Raw genomic sequence first — 22337 nt, 5'->3', positions numbered from 1 at the left:
TGGCCTGTGCTCCAACCTAAACCTGGCTCTGCTCTCTGACCCCAAGCACTTCATTTCTGCACCCCCTCCGTTAAATGCATATCCAGGAGCAGACGATCCCATTGCTGAGTGTGGGGCAGGTTCAAGGTTCTGCTCCTGGGGCTCGCTGCAAGCCCTCCACGTCTGCTCCACTGCTGGAAACGGATCTCCAGCAGCGCAGCCTCTTGACAGCAGAAATTCTCTCCGTATGGCAGAGGGTTTCGTGCCGCTGACAGCTCGTGAAAAATGTGCACTGTGGCTCCAGGTAAAGTTTTTTATACTAGGTGTTAAGTTGATGAGGGCAGCAGCAGATAGATATATGTTTAGTTTATTATCATTTCATGCATTACCGTTCGCAGACAGCTGCAAGCTGCACAGATTATTACAGTTTAAGTTGGAGTTTATGGAGTAGCAGTTAAAATAATAATGCCCGGTTTTCATAGGCCTATTTATCTCTGGATCTCTGTTTGGACAGTGGAGCTGACCACTTAGGATCAGATCCAAAAAGGTACTTTAGTATCTAACTTCCCTCTAGATGCCTACACTGGCTGAAATCAAAGGAGGAGTGGGCCATGAAACAACTTTGCAGTAGATCTGGCATTTTCTTGTAATTTCTGTTTCCTCATCTAGCTCACGTTCAGATTCACAGCAGGGCAGGAGAAAAGGGGAAGGAAATTTTGACTCTTTTCTTATTAACTGTAATGCTTTGAAAAAAAAAAAAAAAAAAAACCAAAAAGAAAATAATAAGAGAAAAGGAAATGTTTATTTTAAAAAAGCAGCGTCTTGGAGCTGGGGGCCAGTTGTGTTGGGAAGTTCCCCTTCGGCTGAAGTCAGGCAGCGGAGGCAAGGGCTTGTTCCCAGAATGGTGGTGAGGGCGCGGCGATGGCGTGTTTGACAAATAAGGACATAAGCAAAGAGCTTTTTGCCACGTTGGCTTGTGCTCAGTTTAAAAGAAAAAAAAAAAAAAGGAGAAAAAAAAAAATCCTGGACGGGAAGAAAAATGAAATCACTGTTTGTCAAAGGGAAATAGATAGATCTGGGAGACAGGGAGATTTTTTGTTGTTGTTGTTCTTTTTGCCTTCTAGTCTCAAAAAGGGCATTCTGAAGGAAAGCAAACGTGAGCAACCCTTACAGGAAACCTCTCCAAGTGCCCGGTGTTGCTCCCAGCAGGACCCTTGCCGACGGCTGGCCCCTACCCTGCGTCGATCCTGGGGGAGGCCGAACCATTAAGGGGGCATCCTGCAGATTCCCCGGGGGAATTGGGGTGGCAGAGGGCTGGGGCTGTCCGGCAGAGGCTCACACGGAGCCTTGAAGCTTCCCAGTGCCTGCTGGAGCTGTCGGGGCAGGAGCTGGGTGCCTGCGAGCAGCTGTGACCCCGAGCTGCAGACCCGCCAAGGGCCACCCCGGTAAAACACGCGTCTCCAAATCGCTGCTAATTGCCCACAGGTGCTGTGTCTGCGGCCCGGGTCTGATTTTAATTTGGGACCTGAGCTGCTACCGTAGCACGGACGGTGCTGAGCCGGGAGATCACCTCTTTCCCAACAGCCCCTGGCCGTTATCAGCATGTTTTATTGACAGGCCGCAGAGCACTTCACAAAAGAAATACCGGTCTCTCTCTGATAAGGAAGCTGAAGCAGGGAAAGTGATTTGCCTGGGTCACCGGGCTGGCCAGCAGCAGGCTAAAAATAGTGCCCACATCTCCTGCATCCCAGAGCAATTGTTGGCCGCATCGCGCCGCCTCGGTACGGAGAAAACGGCGACTTAATGAATAAACACCATCCGCTGCTGGGAGCAGATAGAACTTGGGATATGGCAAAGGGGACGTGCTGAAGAGCTTGAGGATGGGGTTTAGAGTGACAAAGCCATCAGACGTGCTGCCTGCATGGGGTGCAGGGTAAAGCAGAAGCTAAGGCGCCAGCTCTCGGCACGTTCAGGTCACAGAGCAGCCTGGAACCTGCCCTTGTATGTGCTGTAGGGTTACACGGGAAATTCCTTTCAGCGGGGGAGTATGGGGAGGAGAAATAACAGAACGTGGTCTGAAGGCATACAGGCCTTCCTCTGCCAGGCTGTTCAGAGGAGAGCCCTTCTCCAGGAGCCAGCCTTAGGAGCTGGTGGCAACGTGTGCCGGGTGCGAGCAGCCAGCCCCGTCCTTATGGCTCAGCATTTCACCGCCTGCCGGCCCCTGGGCGAGTGCTGCTGCTGCTTCTGCCTCTTCCTGGGCTCCAACTCATCCATCACAGAGGAATTTGTTCATTTGTTGGTTTTGGGTGCGTTTGTTGAGGAACCACTGGGGAAGGAAGGGCGCGGGTTTTGCCAACAGGGGGTGCTGCCTTAAATAGCGCATCTCCGCAGTTGGGCTCTGCCGGGGTGCTGGCCTGGCTCAAAATCGCCTTCCTTTGAATGGCTGGAGAAGCCGAAAAGGCCAAAGAGAGCAGAAAGTGTGTTCAGCCTCCCTCTAGTGCTAGATTTTGTTAATCATCGGGATTATTGGCCCGGGTTTAGGTGCTCGCTGGAGAGGAGCATCCGTAGCACCGCGCAGCTCTAGCTGACTGCCTCCCCGGGCTCAGGCAAGGAGCGGTCGCTCCTGGTGGCTCTGTAAATAAAACCGTGGTCTGTGTGTACAGCTTTCAGTTTGAGAGCCCGCTTTTGCAGATTTCTGGGACTCTTAATGTGATTTATTAAAATCCAGGTGATAAGTAACAGCCTTTTATCTAAATTGAAGCCGTGTCCAACAGTATAAATAAATTACCTGGTAATGTTAACCCTCTTACTCAAACCTTGGCTTTGCAGGAATGCTTTTGATCTGTCTCCCTCCTTCTGCCGTCCTTGTGTGTTTGAGAAACGGGAACGGGCTGTGTTCTGAATTAGACTTGAACAAATAACATGTATGCTCTCTGCATGTGTAAATGCTCACCGGCTCCTACAGGTCGATGTGTGCTAGTTCTGTTACAGAGGTCTCTGGGCGCTGAGGTAAGAAGAATCAGTAATTCTAAGCCTTTATGTTGATGAATATTTGGATGTGTGGTATATGAAATTGCATAGGTTTTCTCATATACCTACACATATATACATATGCACGTAGGCACACACTATATATATATATTTTTATATATATATATATATGAGAAATGCATAATGAGCAGGGATATAGAGCAGGCCTCCATATTCTTGGGGAACAAGCAAGCACATTTTATCCCTGCTGCTTTTTTATCCTTTCTGTGGGTAGCATGACCAGTAAATCCAGGATCACAAGAGAAAAGGAACACTGAGCATGTCTTTCAGTCAGCTCTTGATGTAACCCATCTTATACGCATGTTTGTTTTACAATGCCAAACCACATTCTATTTTAAATCTTTAATGAACCTCTGTTCCCATCTATGTAACTTTCCAATCCTTACTCTCTTCAGAATAGACAAAGATGCTTATTATAAACCACAAATTTTACTGAAAGGGTGAACTGGAAAAGTTTTAATTGTACAGCGTAAGCCTGCCATTCATCTCTGTGCCTGGCTATTAATATCTTGGCAATGCTATAATGCAATACAGCCTTTAATAGCTAAACCTCTCGGCAAGGACTACAAAGGAAGCAAGGATCCAAACAGTTAACTGTTCTCATTATTTTCATCATGGTTATTACTGTGTTATTTAATGTATTTGTTATGTTATTGTTTAATATAGTAACAGAGCAGGCAGGATGTGCCAGGACCTGTGCTGGTGCACACTCGTGCGTTCCCTGGGAGGAGGAGGGTTGCGACGGGGCTGTGAAACACTTTCAGAGAAGGAACAGAAGCAGCTTTTGGTAATCTGCCATGCGACGGGTAATGAGGTGAGGGAGCAGAAGAAAGCAGCAGCTAATACAGATCACATGTAAATAAGGGCATGGGCCCTTCTAAAGGGTTGTAATAGGAAACAGAAAGGTCAGAGAGACTGCTGATTGGCATGTTCAGAGATCGCCAAGCTAAAACCATCCCAGGTTAAGACTCGAGGCGGTGTTGCATACGTGGTCCAAGCAGCGTGGTTGTGGGTCCCCTGGGGCTGTGCCCGAGGCTACAAGCCCTGGTGGGCTCGTCCCGGCTCGTGAGGGTACAGCTCTTTGTGGGACACTGCCACCCTGCTGGCAACAGGGGCAGGTCCAGTGCCCACACCTGCAGAGAGGTTAATCCGTGACCTGGGATATCCGCCTGTGGGTAATAGGAACCTGAATGGGGTAAGAAATAAGGGAGGCAGGGAGAGCATGCAGAAAAAGGAGACAATTTGGTCCTGTCAGACTGAGCTAGTACCAGGCTGTGACAGACAAAGGGAAGCGAAAACATCATTGTATCCAAGGTAGAGTTATTTAAACATGGGGAAAATAGATAATGAAGACGTGGGAATTCTCCCATTATAGCCAATGAGCTAAGTGATGGAAGAGAGCGAGATAACATGATCGGTATTGACGACATTTCCATTCTTCTCATTTCTGAGTGCTATTCACATTTTCTGTTGGATTAGCAGGTCCTAGGAAAGATCTTTTGCAGGATCGGTTGCTCTCATGTCAAATCCTGGGTAGGCTGTGTTGCATTAGGGAACTGTAATGCAGCGGCGAGACTAAGACAAACAAACTGTCAGTAGCAAGAAGGAATTCTAAAAACTGCAGCGGAGACAAATTATTTTGCCTTTTCTGTGAAGCTGGCTGGGGTTGGAAGATGTGGTTTAGAAAGACAAAGTCTTTCCATGAAGCTTGGTCATGGTGGTAGGCTGGGACGTGACACAGCAGGCAGAAGTCAGATTTCCACCTTGGTTTTGATGCTTTTAGTACAATATTTTGGGGTAGTGAAGTAAACTTTGGTCAAACAAGTTGAAAGGAAATGCACATATACTCCTTGTCTGTCTAAATTCAGATTTGCAGCCCTGGAGTAGTTCAAAGTGTAGGGCAAACTTCATCCTATTTTAGGTGTAAATTTTGCCCGACAGTAGCAAGATGTGGATATGGAGATGATGCGAGTGCATCTAGTCACCAAGAAGGGAAGTGGCTCAAATGCAGGCTCCTGTCCATTTTTCAGTTTCTATCCCTGGTGAAAACAAAGGCTTTGGTTGCCATGCCAGGTGATTTTGTTGTCTCTGCGAGGAGCGTGTGGCACAGTGACTGAGCAAGCTGGGAGGTGGTAGAAATAACAATGAGGAATGTTGCAGCCAGAGCTGGAGGAATTTGTTCCAGAACAGAAAGGCAGGAATGATTTTACGTGTTTGCTGCCATTAAATTCTATCTTTGAGGACCATTCCCCACAACTGTATTCTTCCATTACGATTTGCTGATGAAAATGCAGGATGTTGGTTAGCTCTAATGCACAGGTAAGAAAGAGCATCTGGAAAATATCACAGATTGCTTTTAGGGCTTTGTTTTCAGTTGTGTGAGAAGAAAAAGCAGAAATGTTTGGGAAGGCTGCAGCAGCTCCAAGTGTTGCTCAAACAAGCAAGCGAGGACTCTGTCAGAGGTGCTGCACAGGCTTCTCTCGTTCAGCAGCCCCGACCTACAGCTCCTTCCCTCTCTATCTCATCATTTACGCGTCTCTGTTTTGCCATGGAAACAGCCTCATGTCTTGTTGCATCTCAGGTCTAGCTTTCATCTTTGGCTCAGTTACTCCCCTCGCTCCTGACTTGCTCTCCCCATACCGGGCTCTGCAAATTCACCGTGCTCAGCCCTGCAACACGGCTCTGTGTTTTCCCGAAAGATGTCACTGCTGGGGCCTGTGCAGGTGTTAGGGTGTCAGCACTCCCCATGGCTGATGGAAGGGCTGCTCACCGGGAGCAGCATGCAGCAGGTGCTAAAACTGAGTGACCCTCATAAGGAAATCCAGACAGAGGATGTTTTCTGCACCGAGGTAAATGCCATTTGGCTTCTGTGGCTGTATTGGCTCCAAGCAGAAACAGAGTTAAGAGATATTTTCCTGTGGCCTAATGTGTACTGTAGAAATCATCGTTTCTGATGCATATCTGTTTTCAGGCATGAATTCATAATTAAAATAAAATGACTTTAATTCATTTATCTGCATGTGGGCAGTACCAGAATAAACCTCAGAGTTCATCTGGGAAGGAGCTGCATACTGAGAGTTCTCTTTGCAAGGTTTTATGGTGGTCTCTGCAAGTTGTTCATTGTTCCAATTTTGTGTAATTCAGATACTTTTTCCTCTCCCGAAGTCCTTTGGAAAAGTCTAGAAGGTAAGGTGTCTGAACAGAACTTTGTGGTTAAAAACAAAAGAAAGAAAACCTGTGGTCATTCAGCCAAATCAAGTACTAGACATGAGTCCTGCAGCCTTGAAGGGAATTGAAATGCAGGCCTAATGGTTTGGAAAAGGAGACAGCCAACTTCTTGAAGGTGAGGACCTTCCTCAGCGAATAAGACCTGATGGGTGTTGCCCAGCTGAGGCTTATCTGAAGCTGCTGGTGGGCTGCAACAGGCTGCCCTCTGAGCCAGCACCCGTCATCTGCCCTAAGCATGTGTACTGAGGCAGGGTCCAGGCTTTCCCATTCTCAGCTTCGAGAGACATATAGTAAATTTTTTAACTTGACTCGGTTCTGCGAAAGCCAAACCCGAGCCATCCACTTTCATGTAGTTTTATACATCCATTTTCCTGACATCTTGCCAGGCTCTCCGGGAGATTCTTGAATCCTTGCAAACTTTTTGGCATGTACCCCTTCCTATTCCAGCAAAACAAGCAAACAAATTCAGAAATATGTTATATGTTTAACTTTGGCGCTTGGAGCTTATTCAGGCTGTGAAAATTGAATGGCCAATTTTTGTTTTACTTTTTATTTTTTGGTGGTGATTTCATAATAGCTTCACAGCCCGTGCTCAGGAATGCTTTCTCAAATTCAGAGAAGCTCGACTGTGTGCTGAAACTTCATTGAAGTTGATAGAACTTCAGCACACGTGTAAAATTAAGCATAAGCTTATGTTGTATACAGTCTCTTTGCAGGTGACACAAGCAGCTGCATATGGGTTTCCAACATGTGATTAAATTCCAAAAGGAGTTTTTAAAAACAGTTTTAGTCAACCTTAATTTTCTGAAATTGGTAGCTTTAACAAAACCTATCTTTTTTGATTAAAATTGCCTGAGACGTGTCCCTTTTTAAAAGCTCTTCATTTAACTGTCACAATATACAGTCTTGTGTGGGATAGAGTTTGTTCATGCAAATTTAATTTCCAGTTGAAGTGCTACAAATACAAAGTGATTTCAGCAGAGCTTTGCGAGCACAGCAGCGCCTTCGCTTTCTCCCCTCCGTGGATCTGGGGGCCAGGCAGAGCCAGCAAATTGCCAGCTGTGTCCCTCTGCCTGTCGCACATCGCAGCCTCACCCGGTCACCTGGAGAGACTAAAGGCACCTCGGCTTGAGCAGCAGATGCCAAGAGATGAAGAAATCTTGGAAGTTGGTTCTAGCATTTAATTACCTGCACTATTAGGCATAAAGTGAACATCTCTTTTATTTTAGCCGGAATCGGTCTCGCTTCAGCCTCCTGGCTGCTGCACGTTGTTCTGTTTTGCAAGATGGGGCAGGGCAGTCTTGTATCCGGCATTCTCATTCTGCGAGGCTGTTTAGGTATAGCTATTGAGCTACTCAGTCTCCTTTATAAGTGAAACCAAGTGAGCTCTGTACGTGTCTCATTGTCAGCTGTTTCTGCTTTTCTGGGGAGTCTCTCAAGTTTTTCAAACGCTGCCTTCCAACCTGGATGCGGTATTTCAGCATCAGACTTGCCAGAAGTGTTGAAAGAAGAGAAATCGCTAATCTTCAGCCTCCCTTGCCACAGGATTGCACAACACTGGGAAGGAGCTGGTGGTCGGTGTTTCTCCCTCTGGACCACAAATCCTGGTATGGGGGCTGGCAGGGACGGCTTGCCCACTGCCCCCAAGGTGAGCTCCCCGGCTGTCGCATCTCTGGGTGCCATACTCCAGCAGTGGGGCTTCCAACGCTGGCTCTAGGAGGTGAATTTCCAACATGTGGCTTCCATTCGGATAGCCTTGCGTGGAAAACCATCCAAGATAAATCTTGTCAAAAACGCGTTTCTTTTCTTGCCCCTCGCTGTTTTCAGCCTGCTCGTGTTTGATGGCGTAGTTCACATAGAAGTTTCAAAGAGCTTCAGGAGCTGTCACAGTCTTCACGAGGAGGAAACAAAATAGAGTGCAAAAGCCACTCTGCTCCGGGGGGAACATGGCAAGAGAGTGTCCTCACCTCCTCTTGTGGCTGCTGGGTTCGCTCAGGCAGCGCCTTGGCCAACAGATGTGTGTGTGTAGGCGTGTGTAATTCGTGGCTTGTCAGACACGTCCTGTGCAGTTGGAGGCATCCTCCTCTTCCCTCTTCTCTTACGCCAGAAGAGGAAAGAGGAAGATTACGACTTGGCCAGGATGTGGAGGTTAAGGGAGTCTCTGCTCTTGGACATTGCCATGGGATCTTTTATAAACGTAACTTCCATGTAATGTGAGTCAGTGGAAAGGCCGTCCTTTGCTGCAGCGGACACCTAATGAGCTATTTGGTTCCTATTATTGATTGAACTTTGGAACTGCATTGGGGTAATTGGTTACTCTTCGGTTATGGCTCCCATTGGAGGCAGATGATGAAATATCCAATATCTCCTCGTAGTTCTCGGGTTTTCTGCAAGCAGCAATACTCTGTGGGGAACATCAGTTCTGCTAGATGGCTAATTAAACGTTAATTTGTGACAATATTGGAGCAGATCTCAAGTTGGCGGGGGAGTGGGCAAAGAGAGGGGAAACTTTTAGCAGTCACCATAATTATCAATAACGAGTCCTAATATTATTGCATTAATTAAAGGAAAAAGTATATATTCCCTGCTGCCATAAAGTTAGTTACAGCCACTGAAAGTCACTCTGGGTCAAAAGGACTTCATGGCCAACTCTTCTTGCCCTGTGAACAGAGAAGTAGCGCCGTCCTGCAGAAGACATAAAGAAATAATTGATACATTCCACTTTATATTGTATATTCTGCTGATGAACAAGAACATTTTGCTAATTCAATTTAATTCCCAAGGACGAGTGATTGTAACTCCACCCGGAGAATATTAAATTGCCTTAATGGAAAAATAAACTGGTTTTATTCTCCCCCTTCCCTCCCCATCTTTCCCATTCAGCTTTCAAATAACTTTATGTGCCTCCTTAGTTTATTAATACACTTCTCATCTTGCTGCTGATTTTGCATCTGGTAGCACTTAACACAGACAAGACTTCCAAAGCTTTTGATCAGACATGGTAAGTAAACTATCAGGACTGTCGGCTCTGCTGCTCTGGCAGATGTCAGCTGGTGGGACGCCTCCTCTCCCTTCATCCCTGGACTGTTCCTTATCAAATCCATCCTGTTGCTTTCATGTGCTTGAGGATCATGGTGTCTCTTCCTTGTGTGCTAGCTGGCTCACAGTGTGAAGATCCTCCTGTTGACTAAATGGCATGTGCCATTTTGCTGTTTTTTTTTTTTTTTAGTGGTGCCGCAGCCTTGAAAGCCTTACTTAGCCAATGTTGAAATCTCCAAGACTTCCTTCCATGAGCAAAAGCAAGTGGTTAGAAACCCCAAAAGGCGTACTGCAGGTTTGAATGCCCTAAGTAAAGGTGTCTGTGATGCTGGGAGCAGGGGGCTGGATAACATCATCCTGGAGCAGAGCAGGTGGGGCCTGGGGGTGGCAGGCAGCACAGCACCTCCAGCCTGGGGACACCAGCAAGTGGCATCCTGCCCCTGAGCAGAGCCAAGTGCTGGGTTTGGGATTGGATCCCCTCTCAGGATGCACAGAGGGCAGTGGCTTGTTAAATGGTGGTGGAGGGGCCTCTGGCCCACAAGTCAGCACTCGACATGGTGGCAGCTCAGACCCAGCCCTCGGATCATGTGAAGTCAGGACAATCCTGCAGTGAAATTGCAGCTGGCGATGTGATGGCTTTGGATTGTGGTTTGTCATCATCTGGCTTGTTTTGTCAGGGCTGGGACAGCAAATGCAGAGAATGAGATGCCCATTTAGGAATTGTTTTGGCCCAGTGCATTAGTGTCTTCATCTGGTGGCCAGAAGGAGCTTGTTTGAGTTTCTTACTTGCCCAGCTAGGTGCATCTTCAGCTCCTCACTTCCAGCCCTCTGCCTGTATTCCCTTTCCAGGGCCAGTATCCAATAAGCTCCTTGGGACAGGGATGTTTCCTAACTATGATATGTGAGCGGAGCCTATCAGACAGATCTCTAGGGAAATATAAAAACTTCAGTGTAATACAGATTCATAATGGCAATGAAGTCTTTGCTCTCCTTCATATATGGGTCCCAGGAGGCTGAGTGCAATTGACTGCATTTTCTGTCATCTCAGCTACAAGGAGGGAAGAAGTGGGTTTCCAGGTGTTGGTCAGAGCCCCAGCTCTGAGGCAATAATCAGTTATTAACCTGCAGAGGCTGACGTGTTCCCACCAGCAGACGGAGTGACTCCAGGGTGGTGACAGCTGGCAGATAGACAGCACGAGTGGAGGCTCGATGGAAGTGTGAATGTCTATGAAGAGCCAAATCAGATCAGCAAGGGTCAATAGTGAGTGGCCAGACAGAAATGTAAGAGGGAAGCACAGAGTATTTTTTTATATTTTTTCTGAAGTATCATGGTAGAGTTTTGGCCCACGTGTTTCTCGAGCTGCTTTTGAAATCCACATAAACTCATAGCAACCACCGTGTCGTGCAGCAAAAGTAGCTCTGCAGCTTAGCAGCTTGTTGTGTGACGAGACACCTCATTTGTGTTGCTTTGAGACCAATACCTTCCAGTTTCTTGCTTTCTTCTTCTATTATCTTTTTTTTTTATTTATTTTTTTTTATTATTTGTCCTTCTTGTAAGCCTCCTACACAACAGCGAGGTTATAAATTGCTTTTTTGAGATTTTGCAAGATGTCTCCTAGCAATGCTAACAAATAACTCCTTTTCTCTCCTTGTTCCTTTACCCCAGCTAGAACTGTGTAGTTCTTTACAACACCATGTTGCTTCAGAGAGAAAATAAACCCTGAAGGTACCCAGAGCTCTTTACATTTTACATGGGTGGAGAAGCTGCAAGTGGGACCGTGGCTGCCCCAGACCCATGCCATCAGTGCGGGATGGAGCTGTGCCTTGGTCTTAAGAGGGCAGCCCCCTTTACCCTGCAGCATCTCCTGCAGTTTGCTGCTGCCGTGAGCTTTGCTGATGGGAGGCATTTGGCACATAGGTTGAACACTGCCGGGGCAGCAAGGGGACTGGTGCTGTGTGGTCATTGGCACCCGAACCCCCTTTTTTAAGTGGGGTGCAGGCAGACCCACCTGCCTCCTTATCTTCAAAAGTGGCCAGAGTTGTAGAAACGTCACTCAGTTAAATGACAGCTGTGTCAGAGAGACACAAAGCGATGCCTTTGAACAGCCCACTTCAAACTTTTGAAGTGTTTTTCTTTGGTCCGGCTAATATTCAGAAACATAAACCAGGTAAAACTATTCTGTGACTTAAAATAGAAAGAGCAGGGGAAAAAATAAATCAAAACCTAACTTCCCTTTGGCTTTTATCCTTGATGTCATCAAAAGACTAAAAAGGATATTTCAGGCCTGGCTTCAGCCTGATGGAACAGCAGGGAAGTTCTTTTCTATTAGATCCGTGATACAATCACGTCTGGTGAAATCACTGCGGTCACATCTGCTGAAATCTTCCATCATTTCAGATTTGTTTCAAAAGACTCAATCTGTCTGTTTTTAAAGGGCAAGACTACTTTTCCAGCCCCTCCTTGGTGCCTGGAACAGCAATTTTGCATCAGTCAAACATCCAAGACCCTCCTCGCCCCAAATGCTGTAGTCAGCTCTTGTCAGCATGTGCGTGCTTGGTGGGGCAGCCTCTGCGAGCTGTTTTAATTTACATCGGGGAATTTGAAACAAAATGTTTGCACTTGTCTTTAGGCTCAGGGGAGAACAGTCACAGCAGCTCAGCTTCTGGGTGCCTCATTTTCCTGATATACGCCCTCAAGGACGAATCTTTTTGCCACTGCTGTGGCTTTTTGTGCTTTAGATGGCTTCTGTAACCTTGGAAAGAAGAAATTCTGGGAACTCGTACAGTGAGGGAGATGGGGTAGCAAGGGTGTGTGTCTGAAAAGGTTTTTGCCTCTGGCAGTGGTATTGTTGGAGAAAGTGCAAAGCGAGAAAAAAAAAAAAAAACAAACCCAAATAGCAGCAGTCTGAAGTGTATCAAGACTGAATCACTTCTTCCTGGTTAAAATTTCTCACAGTCTCTTCTCATAGGTAGAGTGGATGCCATCAAAACCAAACATCTTTCCCCTCCTCTCCCCCGCCTGCCCCTGGCGAAAACAAGGAACGAGAGCCCCATCCGTCCTTCTTTCCCTGTCTGCAGCTGCATCTGAGCCCAGTGCCCAGGGCCGTGGAGTAGAAAGAGATGCCTTCTCCTTGTGTGGAGAGCATTTTGTTTGCTTTGCCTTCCACCGAGGATTCCCCCTGCCAGCAGAGCAGTGCAGGCAGCAGCAGTGGGCGCAAGCTGGAGAAAGCAAACAGCCATCAAAGAGCTGTGAGGGATGGAAAGTGGGGAAAGTGGAAGAAAGTTTGGCCAGTGTCAAACATCGTGGTGTGTCATTGCCAGTCTGGTTCCTTCCCATCGCCCAAAGGTACCTGAGCCCGCAGGCAGCTGCCCTGTGTGGCCTTGTCTGTCTGAGCCCCTTGCAAGGAGCTGGCTTGGGCCAACAGCAGTGTCCTTGCATCTCCGCCTGAATTTAGGATGTGTGATAAGAGCAGGTGTTGTAGGAAAAGGTGCCCCTAGGGAAATCATTGTGCTTTTCCTATCTCCCAGCTTGGCAAATAGTCTCAGGGCCTATTTCAGCGCAGTGAGCTGAGCTGTGAGGCCTCACGTTGCCTTCTGCACTGCACGTCCCATGGGGCGGTGAGGGGGACCTGTGGCACGGGCTGGTGTTGGGTGGGAGGATTAGCAAAATTAAAGACAGTTTTCATTGGGACAGCGTGGGTTGACAGGGTGCAGGAGTGGATTACTGCCACAGCTGCTCTGAGCTGCACACCAGGAATTCAGGGGTGGCCAAACGGGCCCGGCAGTGAGGCTCTGCTGTTTTTCTCTCTCCTGCCTCGCAGCAGGGACTGAGCCAGGGGATGGGAGTGTAGGCGTTGCAGAAATTCACGTGAGTGGATGGGCTCTGGCAGGAGTAATTTGTTGGATGGGGTTGGTTTATGTTTGCTTTTTGTCGAACTCAGGTTGGCCAGGCCAAAGAAAGCATCCTTTTCCCTTTTTAAACCCGTTTTTCCATATACAGCTAGCTGAAGCGGAGGGCACACAAGTGACTTGTCTGAAACAATGCAGTAAAATCCTGACAGAAATAGCTCTTTCTGGTTCTGCTGTTCGTATTTGCAATGTCCTGGACTTAACCAGCCTGGGTTCCTCGGAGCAAAGCCCTGTCTGCACTAACCTGTTGTGCCTTGGGAGCTGGTGCTTGCGTTTTGTTCCAGAGCAATATCATAAAACTTTTATAGCAGCTTCATGACGAAGAGCATGAGAGCAGAAATAACTTAGTCCTCTCTTACTAAAGTTGTAGAGTTGCAAATTCTTCTCCTGTTTCCACATACGATGAATCCCTCGATGGAAACTGGAGCTCTATGGGGAGAAAAACGCAGGATTCATGGAGATGGGGAAGAAAAAGCAAGCAGAAACCTGCCTTTGTGAGAATTAGCATCTCTCCGGTGTTCTCAAAGTCCAGTCCTTTCCCAATAGGCCCGTCCACACATTATTCGTTGGCACTGTCATACTGCATTGTGCTTTAGCATTTGTAGAACTGGGCTCTTAATCTATGCTGATTATATTTTAATTGAATAAATAAATCTTTTGCAGAGCCCAAAATCAATGGAGATGTTTCCATGCTTTTATTTTTATTTTATTTTTGTAGGTTTCCTAAGGACATTTAACTTTTACAACCTTACAACTTGTTCTGCAGCATTTGCTAGTCAGCTATTGCATAATTGTTCTGGGGAATGAGAACCTGGGAGTAATATGGCACAGAAATGCTAAGAAGCAGAAATAAACTCGGCTGATCTTCTAATCCACTGCCATCCCTCCTCTCCAGGGTCAGCACAGTCCCACAGCCAGGGTACCAAGCAGCCCCTTTGCAGGCCCCAGTTTTATTCCTTGTTCTGCCTGATTACCACCTCAAGTGCTGGGGCCTTGGTTGCCATCCACATCTGCCCCTCTTTCCAGGCTGGATTTTGGCCACTGAGCTCAAATGTTCTCTGGAGTGGAGAAATCTCAGGTTTTGAGGCTGGGAAGGCTGTGGATGCCCTGCCATTGTCGCAGGCCATCAATTGGAGGATGGAGAAAACCCAGGCAAGAGCCATGAAGTGTACTAGTAATGGAAAGGAAACTGGACTATTTCAGATTTAAAAATCTGGATACCTACAGCTGGCTAGGAGTAACGATCTGGGGTAGTTCCTGTCTAAGGTGTTTCTTTTTTGAACAATAGTTTGGATGGAAAAACTTTGACTGCCTCTATAATAAAAAGAAGCAAGAAAAATGGAGTTTGAAAGTAGTTTCTAACCTGACTTTCAGTCTGTTAAATGATGTGTTCTTGCATAAAGCACCTTGGAGATTCCATTTTCTTGTTAGTCAAGCCAAATTTATTGTAATCCAATAAGATTTAATAATCATTAGGAACTAATGAATGCCTTCGCACGTATAAGCTTGGCAGATCAGAGCCTCCCTGCTTTGCATAGGCTGTCTCTCTTTGACCAACTTGCCATTTATGTGTCGGATTGATGACTGGGGAGTTGTGTAAAACAGGTAATGATCTAGTGCTCCTGAAATGAAATTTAAATAAAACCTATCTGGAGCAGTCAGCGAGCCAAAGGGAAAGGAAAATTTTTGGCTCGGAAAATTGAAGTAACTTGGTGAGAATGAAGGTAAACAGAGCTGGACTGTCTGTGGGGAAGTGCTGGTATGGTCTGAACAGGCATTACAGTTGAAATTAGGTGAGTTGTTGTATAATTCTTTTATTTATTTTTTTTATTGTAATAGTCGAGCTGTGAGTGTGCTCTTCTGCACTGAGCTCTGTCGTTGCACATACATGGAGAGACTCTGCCTGGGGAATTTGCAGATAAGTCAGACACGGAAGGACAGAAGACAAATACTGACTATGACTCAGGTTCAGAAAAGAGTTTAATTGTGTAAGACTTCACTTAACTCAAGAACTTCTGCCTCTGTGCATGCCCTAAGTGTGGACTGGCTAGGTGTGTAAGCTCCTGGCACCTCTGCCACACCTGATGGGGATCCTTTGCAGGCTTTCTTGAACTCCTATTCCTGCTAGAGCGAGTGTCCAGACCAGCCTGGTACAAGCAGGGCCAAGCCACTCTGAAAGCAGAGATAAAGCGAGGTGCACTGGATCCAAAAGTGTCCTGGCTGTAGGTTGTTGTCTGCTCTGGGCATGGGCTTCCCTGAGTAATAGCCCTTCTTCCCAAGGACCTTCTTTCTATTACTCTGTGACTGCCTACTGCAAATCATGTCCTTCACCTTGAGTCAGCCAGAAATGAATTGAACTTTTTCACTCCTCCTCAAAGGAGCTTATTTTTTCGATGGAAATTACAAAGGAGTGTTGAATTGTCCAGGTACAGCTACCACAGATTGATTTAAAATAATAACAAGTGTGCAGGTGGCCGTTTGCTGGCCCCAGTGGCTTGCAGCCATGGTCTGTGTGAGCTTTGTCTGGGTGGGGATGTTGCAGAAGAGATGCTCTCAGTACCCAAATGCTCCAAGGCTGCACCCAGCTTTGGCTGCCCAGCTGGGCATCCGGTTAAAATACAGCTTCTCCATCTGTGGGGCTTGTCCTGCCTCACCTCGGCAGCAGATTGCACTCCGAGTTGCATAATCCTCCAAGTCAACTTAACACAATGGGACCATTGTGGGAAACGCAGGAAGAAAAGCCCCAAAGCAGCCTAAATCCTTGTGAGATGGAGGCTTTCTGCTCGGCCCAGCTTCTGGGAGAGAGCTATAGCATTTCAACATGTTTGTCCCTGCAACCCGAGAATTATTGCCGGGGCATGGTAGTAGCTCCATTTGAGGACAGTAAGAAACCATGTGCTGGGCCAAGTGGTTTGAATAACCGGAACTCTTCTTCTTTCTCCTTGAAGGTGAATCCTGGTGGCAAGACACTAGAGGAGAGGCGGTCCAGCCTAGATGCAGAAATCGACTCCCTGACCAGCATCCTGGCCGACCTAGAGAGCAGCTCTCCTTACAAACCTCGGACTCAACAGGTTAGTGGCGCATTGCGTAAACCGAGCGGGAAGGTGGCCAGAATCGACTGCTGGAGTCAATTTGCTAACCGCTTGGTATTTGTTGCGAGCAGGCATGCCAGCTTGCCCTGATAGCATCCAGATGTGGCTGTCAATGGGAAGAAGGGCGCAGCCGCTCTGAAGGGGGCACCGGTTCAAAAGCTGCAGTACCTCTGAGAGAAGGGCCTCTGATCCCAATTGTTAGATTTGCCGTGGAGATTGTTAGAAAAAAGACTTGTAAAAAAAATGGCATTTCATTTGCCCCAACTTTCCGTCAACAAGAGCATGTGAATTAAAACCTGATCAATTCACAAGCACTTTTCACTTTTATTTATTTCCCCCATGTTTTGTTAACTTTTATCTGTCACACTGCCAGAATGATCCAGGTATCTGCATCTCAAGTTGTTTTCTGTTGTTTTTGTCATCTAATCAATGGCGACAAAGTGTCTTGGATAATAGCTTAGTGTTCAGGGTGGCTGTAGCCCAGCAAGACAGATTGGAATTCCCACTTACTCCACTGTGTCGAGGTGAGGACTGTTGGAGCATCAATAGCTCAGCTAATTTTTGTCACTAGTATAGGTAATGCTTGAATTGAGCTATTTCAGTTCTGGAAAGATGTCATCTCCTTATCAGAGGAAAAGGTGAAACCCTAGTGGCACTTCATAAGGGCGTTTCGTGAGATCTCTAAAATCATCCCAGATGTGTCTGTGCCCATTTGTGCACCTCCTTCATGTCCTGTCTCATGACTGGTCTCATTTCTTACATGTGCCTGGATCTGTAGGCACGTCTGCAGCTATGTTTGCCTTACCAGTGTCAGCTGTGGCTAAAACCCCAGAAGTGCAAAACCCCAGAAGTTCCCAGAATCAAAGGGAAAATTGAGTGAGGTGGTGCACACCCATTATCCGTATAGACCATCTCTTTAGTTTGTGGCTCTTCTGGTTCTTTTCATCATTGCATTTGTTTCAAGTAATGCCGGAACAGTACTTTTGAGAAGAACAAAATCAGTGATAGGGGTTTGTTTAGGTTTAAGTTTTTGTTTAAGTATGTGAACTTAGCAAAATCAGCATTAAATCAGATCTGGCACTTTTGAACAAGACTCCAGCCCAGGTGCCCACCTGCCAGCAGAGCTCTGGTGTCAGGGCCAGTGCCATTTCTGTCCTTTCTGTGGAGACCTCCCAGTAAACTCTTCTTTCATTCTAGCTGCATCTACACAGTGGCTGCATAAACTGACAGCATTACCCTTGTAAACACTGATTTGGGTCAGTCAGTCAAAACCAGCAATGACACAAACCAGACACAATTTGGTCATTTTCCCAGTGGAATTTTTGTTTTTGTGATAAATGAGACAAGTTTTAACAGTGCTTGTGCTCAGGCACCGTGTTGAATAATCTGTGTTCATTTTGTGTGTCTGGACCAACCACGTACGAAGGCACAATGCTATGGGGAGATTCCTTATAGTGTCAAAACCCAGCGAGAGAGTTAACTGGAAGAGATTTGTACGTACCCATTTTCCTTGGCAGTGCCTGCAGTCAGCTACAGTGTCTTAGCAGAGACATGCAACTCGTGTAACCACTTCTCCGAGCGTTTGCAGTTTTCTGACAGTACTGCTGACTGCCTCCTGATACTTTTTGCTTGGGGATCTGGCATTGTGCGAACAGATTGGTGTGGTGTTTTTTTTGCTTTTATTTTGTACCCATACTATTAAAAAAAAACTCGCAGAGTTCAAACGCAAATTTCTGCAGGTTTATTTGAGTTTCTGTAGTTTGGAAGCCCAACTTTTGGACTTGATTTGACTTTTTAAACTCATCAGCCCCTAGGATGACACGTGCTGCCAGCTGCACGCGCTCCTTCATGGGGCTTTGTGCCCGCGGTTCTGGTGGAGGCTCTGCAGACTTGTCCCCCCCTTCTCAAAATGATGGGATGCTGCTCCCAGTGTGGTGCAGTCACTGCGTGATACAGGGGGCAGAAAAGCTGAATTTCATTTCTGGGACCAAAAGCCAACTTTTTGTGTTTAGTTTCTCAGACTTGTCAGCATTCATTGGTTAACATAACCAAGTCCCATGAAAAGTACAGCTGCAGCAACTTTACCTATAGCTGTTACAAAAAGAAAATGCCAGAGTTGAATGTGTCATCTACTGTAATTAAAAAGTACTCAAACAAGTCCTTGAAGGGTGGAACTAGAAGGTAAAGCTTTGATATTTCTCTTTGTTTGATCTGTACTAAGTATTAAAAGTGGTGAGTCACTTGATGGTCTTTTAGTAGGATAATAGATTAGGCTGCAAATTGTGAGGTACTTACTCAGAACATCAGCGCATTTATTGCATTACACCTTAGCTGACCTTCCCAAATTTACCAGAATAATGGCTGCAGATAGGAAAATAGAGTTACGACTTGTTTTCAGGAAAGACATTTCTAGTTGTGCTTGTGCAGTTAAAGCATTATAATAATTTTATAGGTATACCTTGCCCTTGGGGGTACTCCTATTCTGGAATAAGAGAAATTTTATTGTTGGGCTTCTTTATTTTCTTTTATCTTCAAAATAGTTTTAAAGCAACATAAACTAAACTGTAAAATAGGCTTCTCATGCTGGAGGAGGAGTGCTGGCAGGATACTGGCAAGTGGTTTACTCAACAAACCCTGCCTTCGTCGGCGTACATTCACAGAGGAGCCGATCTCTTCTGATCCTCGGTACGACTTTGGGATTGCAGTGAGACGCGGTGCAATGGGAGGTGCCTCTGGACAAGAGGGATTTGTATCCTCCTCAGTACGTTTGGGAAGTCCAAAATACTTTTCAGATTGAGGGAGGTTCCCATCATCCCCAGGCGTCTCTCCTTGGTCTTGAGGCTGTTGTTGAGAGTGTCCTCCGCAGCAGAGGTTCTCCAAGCATCAATAATCAGCATCACGTGGGTGAGAAGCAGCTTTTGGTCACCATCACCTCAGCCCCAAGCTGAGCCCATGACTTGTGAGAGTCTCACCGACTGAGTCACAGGAGCAGCCAAAATTGATTAAAATGCTGTTCTTTTATTCCTTTTGAAATTGCGCTTACCTAAACCAACAGAAAATTACAACTCTGGGTCATTATCTTTAGCTGCAAGACAGCAGTGTCTAAGGATGCTTTCTGTCACAGGAGCTGGGAGGAGAGGCCAACATCCATAAATTCAGTTGGAATTAGGGGTTTAGAAAGGATCAAACAGCACCTGAGCTTGAGAGGTTTGTGTGATCTTCAGCAGTGCTGCTGCTTCCAGTGTTGTGGTTGAATTGGAGGAGACATGCCTGATCCGGAGATTGCTGTGCTTGCAGTGGGGTGTTAGTAAATCAGCTTGCCGTAGGTATTGTCTGAAGAACTGCAGATGCATTATGACAAAATGTATTCATATTTTCCTCCGGTTTGGTAAAGTTCAGAAATATTAGTGTGATGTATGAAGTACAGAGGTCCTCTTGTGTAGCTGCGATGTGTTTTCTGTTTACATATCACACCTCTAAATTACAGTAACCCATTGGAAAGTTTAGAGGCAGGGAACCCACTATGCCTTTTAATAGTAAAAGGGGGTTGTATAGGCAAGGCATTTAGGTGCGTGAGTTCCATGGATGGGAGTGGGGCCAATTCCTAATTTGGGTGGAGATTTGGTGGGGATTTGGTGGATGCTGTGGTCATCTTACTCTTCTGTTAAAGGGTATTTTCCCCAATTTAGAGATATTTTTTAAACTGTTCTCTTTAAATCGTAGCATAGGAGATGAGAGTAGCAAGGCCTTAAGCAAAAGAGAAAAAAAAAAAAAAAAAAAAAAAAAGAAGCCAAATTTCACCCCATAAAATAAATGTTTGCATTTTTTTAAAAGAACAAGAAAACTTTGTGACTCTGGAGAGAAAGCTTCCAGCAGAGGCTCTGAAAATGAAATATTGGAAATAGCAGCATATGAAAGCTCAGGATTTTTTGTCCCTGCTGTGAATTATGTATTGAATGCTGATTGCTTTGTTTGGAATCAGACACCTACCTTCTGAAACTCTTGGTTTTTATCCTGAATTTCATATAGATTGTCTGTTTGGCAAAATAGGACTTTGTGGGAGGTGTACCAGGTAATAAAATGTACCTGGTCCACTGGTAATTAGGCTTTTTTTAAAAAGCAAATACTGGGTGGCCAAAATTTACAGAGTATTCAAATAGAAAAAAAAATTGCTTTGATGGTCAAGATCAAATCTACTTGTGTTCAGCACTCAGAGGCAGCTTGATCCAGAGGGGTCTGGGCTGGCACTTAGGAGACCTGTTTCATTCCCAGCTACCACCACTGTGCAAAATGACCACAAACGTAGCATTTCTGCTTTGCTTCCTCCCAAAATCTCTTCTGGCTGTGTAGCTTGGCAACTGCTTCAACGTGATCTGCCTCCTACCCACGTGTATGGCATCTAACAAAATGAAACCTTGGTCTGGGTTGAAGGCCTTTAGGTGATGCGGTTCTACAAATAATGAAAAAGAGAAATAAATTCTTTTTTTTTTCATCTAACAGATGGGGAAAATGAAGGCAGAGTTAGCTGAGGTATCTTAAAGATTCACGCCTGTATCTCTGCCTGTGTATCGTTGCCCCCAGTACTAGATATCTGCCACTATCCAACACTGTCAGCCAAAGCAAGTAATGTTTTGAAGGGAAAGAAGCTCATTCTCAGTGTGAGCTCCAGAATAATAAAAAAGTAAATAAAATTAAATTAAAAATCAGTGATACATTTTCATTAAGTTCCAAACATACTGGGAAATAATGTCTTCTAATGACTGGAATTTAAAAGGGATTTAAATGTTTGACAGCACTGGTTGTTATTCCATCACTTCTTTTGACAGCCAGTTGGGGATTACAAAAGCAGTGAAAAGGCAGTGGATGTATTTTCTTGCAGAGTGATGGAAGAGGATTGAGCAGCTATAGGATAGGAAACCAAGAAACAAGGCAACACGCTCGGCATGGAAGACTCCTAGGAGCACTCTTTCATGTGCATTTCTAATTTTAGCGTCCCGTTTATATCTGGGCCGGGAACGTGCAGCTAAGGGTTCGGGTGTTTCATCTTTGTTTACGCGGAGCTGGATCTCCAGCCATGAATGAAGCTTCCCAGGCAGCAAAGAGCAGAGCATTCCCCGGCATCGGGAAAAAAAAGCCCTATGATTGCTCTTGGTGTGGGCTGTGGGATTGGCATATGGGCTCTGTAAATAACAGACTGCTAAAGCTCGCTTCAAAAACAGTCCATGCAAATTCTCTAGTCCAGACTCGGAGTCTGATTTCCTTGTTCCTGTTAGTTGACTGAGCCCGGATTGTTAAAGGTTTTGCAAGCACAGTCCGTGGAATATTTGCTACTATTCCAGTTGTCAGGAACATTCTTCTTCCTTTTAAGAATGAAAATTCGGGGGTTCAAGTAGATTAAGATTAATTTGACAGGTTCTGAATTAATTGCCCCCTCCTGTAGCATTTATGTGACAAAGAGTTCATGGTTGCTGATTTACAGGGCTCAGTGGGATCTGGCTGTTTTAGGTGTTCAGAAAGTTGCTGCGTCTTTTCAGTGTTATTTGGGCTGAATTTTATGGCTAATCTGCTGTATTCAAAAGTGATATTTGGGGTAAATACAAGGGTCAGGCTGCTTTCTGCTGGTCTGAGCACATCTAATCTGTGGGCAGCTGCACCAAGGAGGCTTCTGGTTCCAGCTGCACGGGGTGAGGCCTTCCCAGTGGCACATTGCTCTGTATTTGTTGCACTTACTTGAGGTAGGTGCATTTTGTTTGCTGTGGGCTTTCTAATCAGTGGTGACAAGGACTGGGAATTGCACAGGCTGTTTTAACCACGGGGTCACCTCAGGGAGCTGCACTCCTGGCTGCGGCACGCCGGCTTTGTACTCTTTGTAAAACCCGTGTCGATTACAGAAGTAGGAAAGGAAGTGTCCCATCTGGAGCCGTTTCAGTGGGTTCCTCCCAGCAGGCGAGAAGCGAAGCCTTTACATCCAGGAAACTCTCTTCCTCCCGCAGTTCCCGTCCCCAAAGGCAGTGACAATCCCTCCCGTGTGGGTGGCGG

The 22337-nt window shown here is 46.0% G+C and overlaps 1 protein-coding gene across 1 annotated transcript in view; it reads left to right on the top strand.

The window, feature by feature from the left end:
• LPP (LIM domain containing preferred translocation partner in lipoma) overlaps positions 1-22337 on the top strand; it is a 222415-nt gene that overhangs the window by 51614 nt on the left and 148464 nt on the right. The window contains exon 4 of the mRNA XM_032193775.1: positions 16155-16277. Coding sequence (XP_032049666.1) covers positions 16155-16277 — 123 coding nt within the window. The remainder of the gene's footprint in view (positions 1-16154; positions 16278-22337) is intronic.

The sequence above is a fragment of the Aythya fuligula genome, chromosome 9, assembly GCF_009819795.1.
Source record: "Aythya fuligula isolate bAytFul2 chromosome 9, bAytFul2.pri, whole genome shotgun sequence".
NCBI classification, from domain to species: domain Eukaryota; kingdom Metazoa; phylum Chordata; class Aves; order Anseriformes; family Anatidae; genus Aythya; species Aythya fuligula.
Note: the sequence above shows the minus strand (reverse complement) of the source record. Positions and strands in the feature narration are given on the sequence as shown.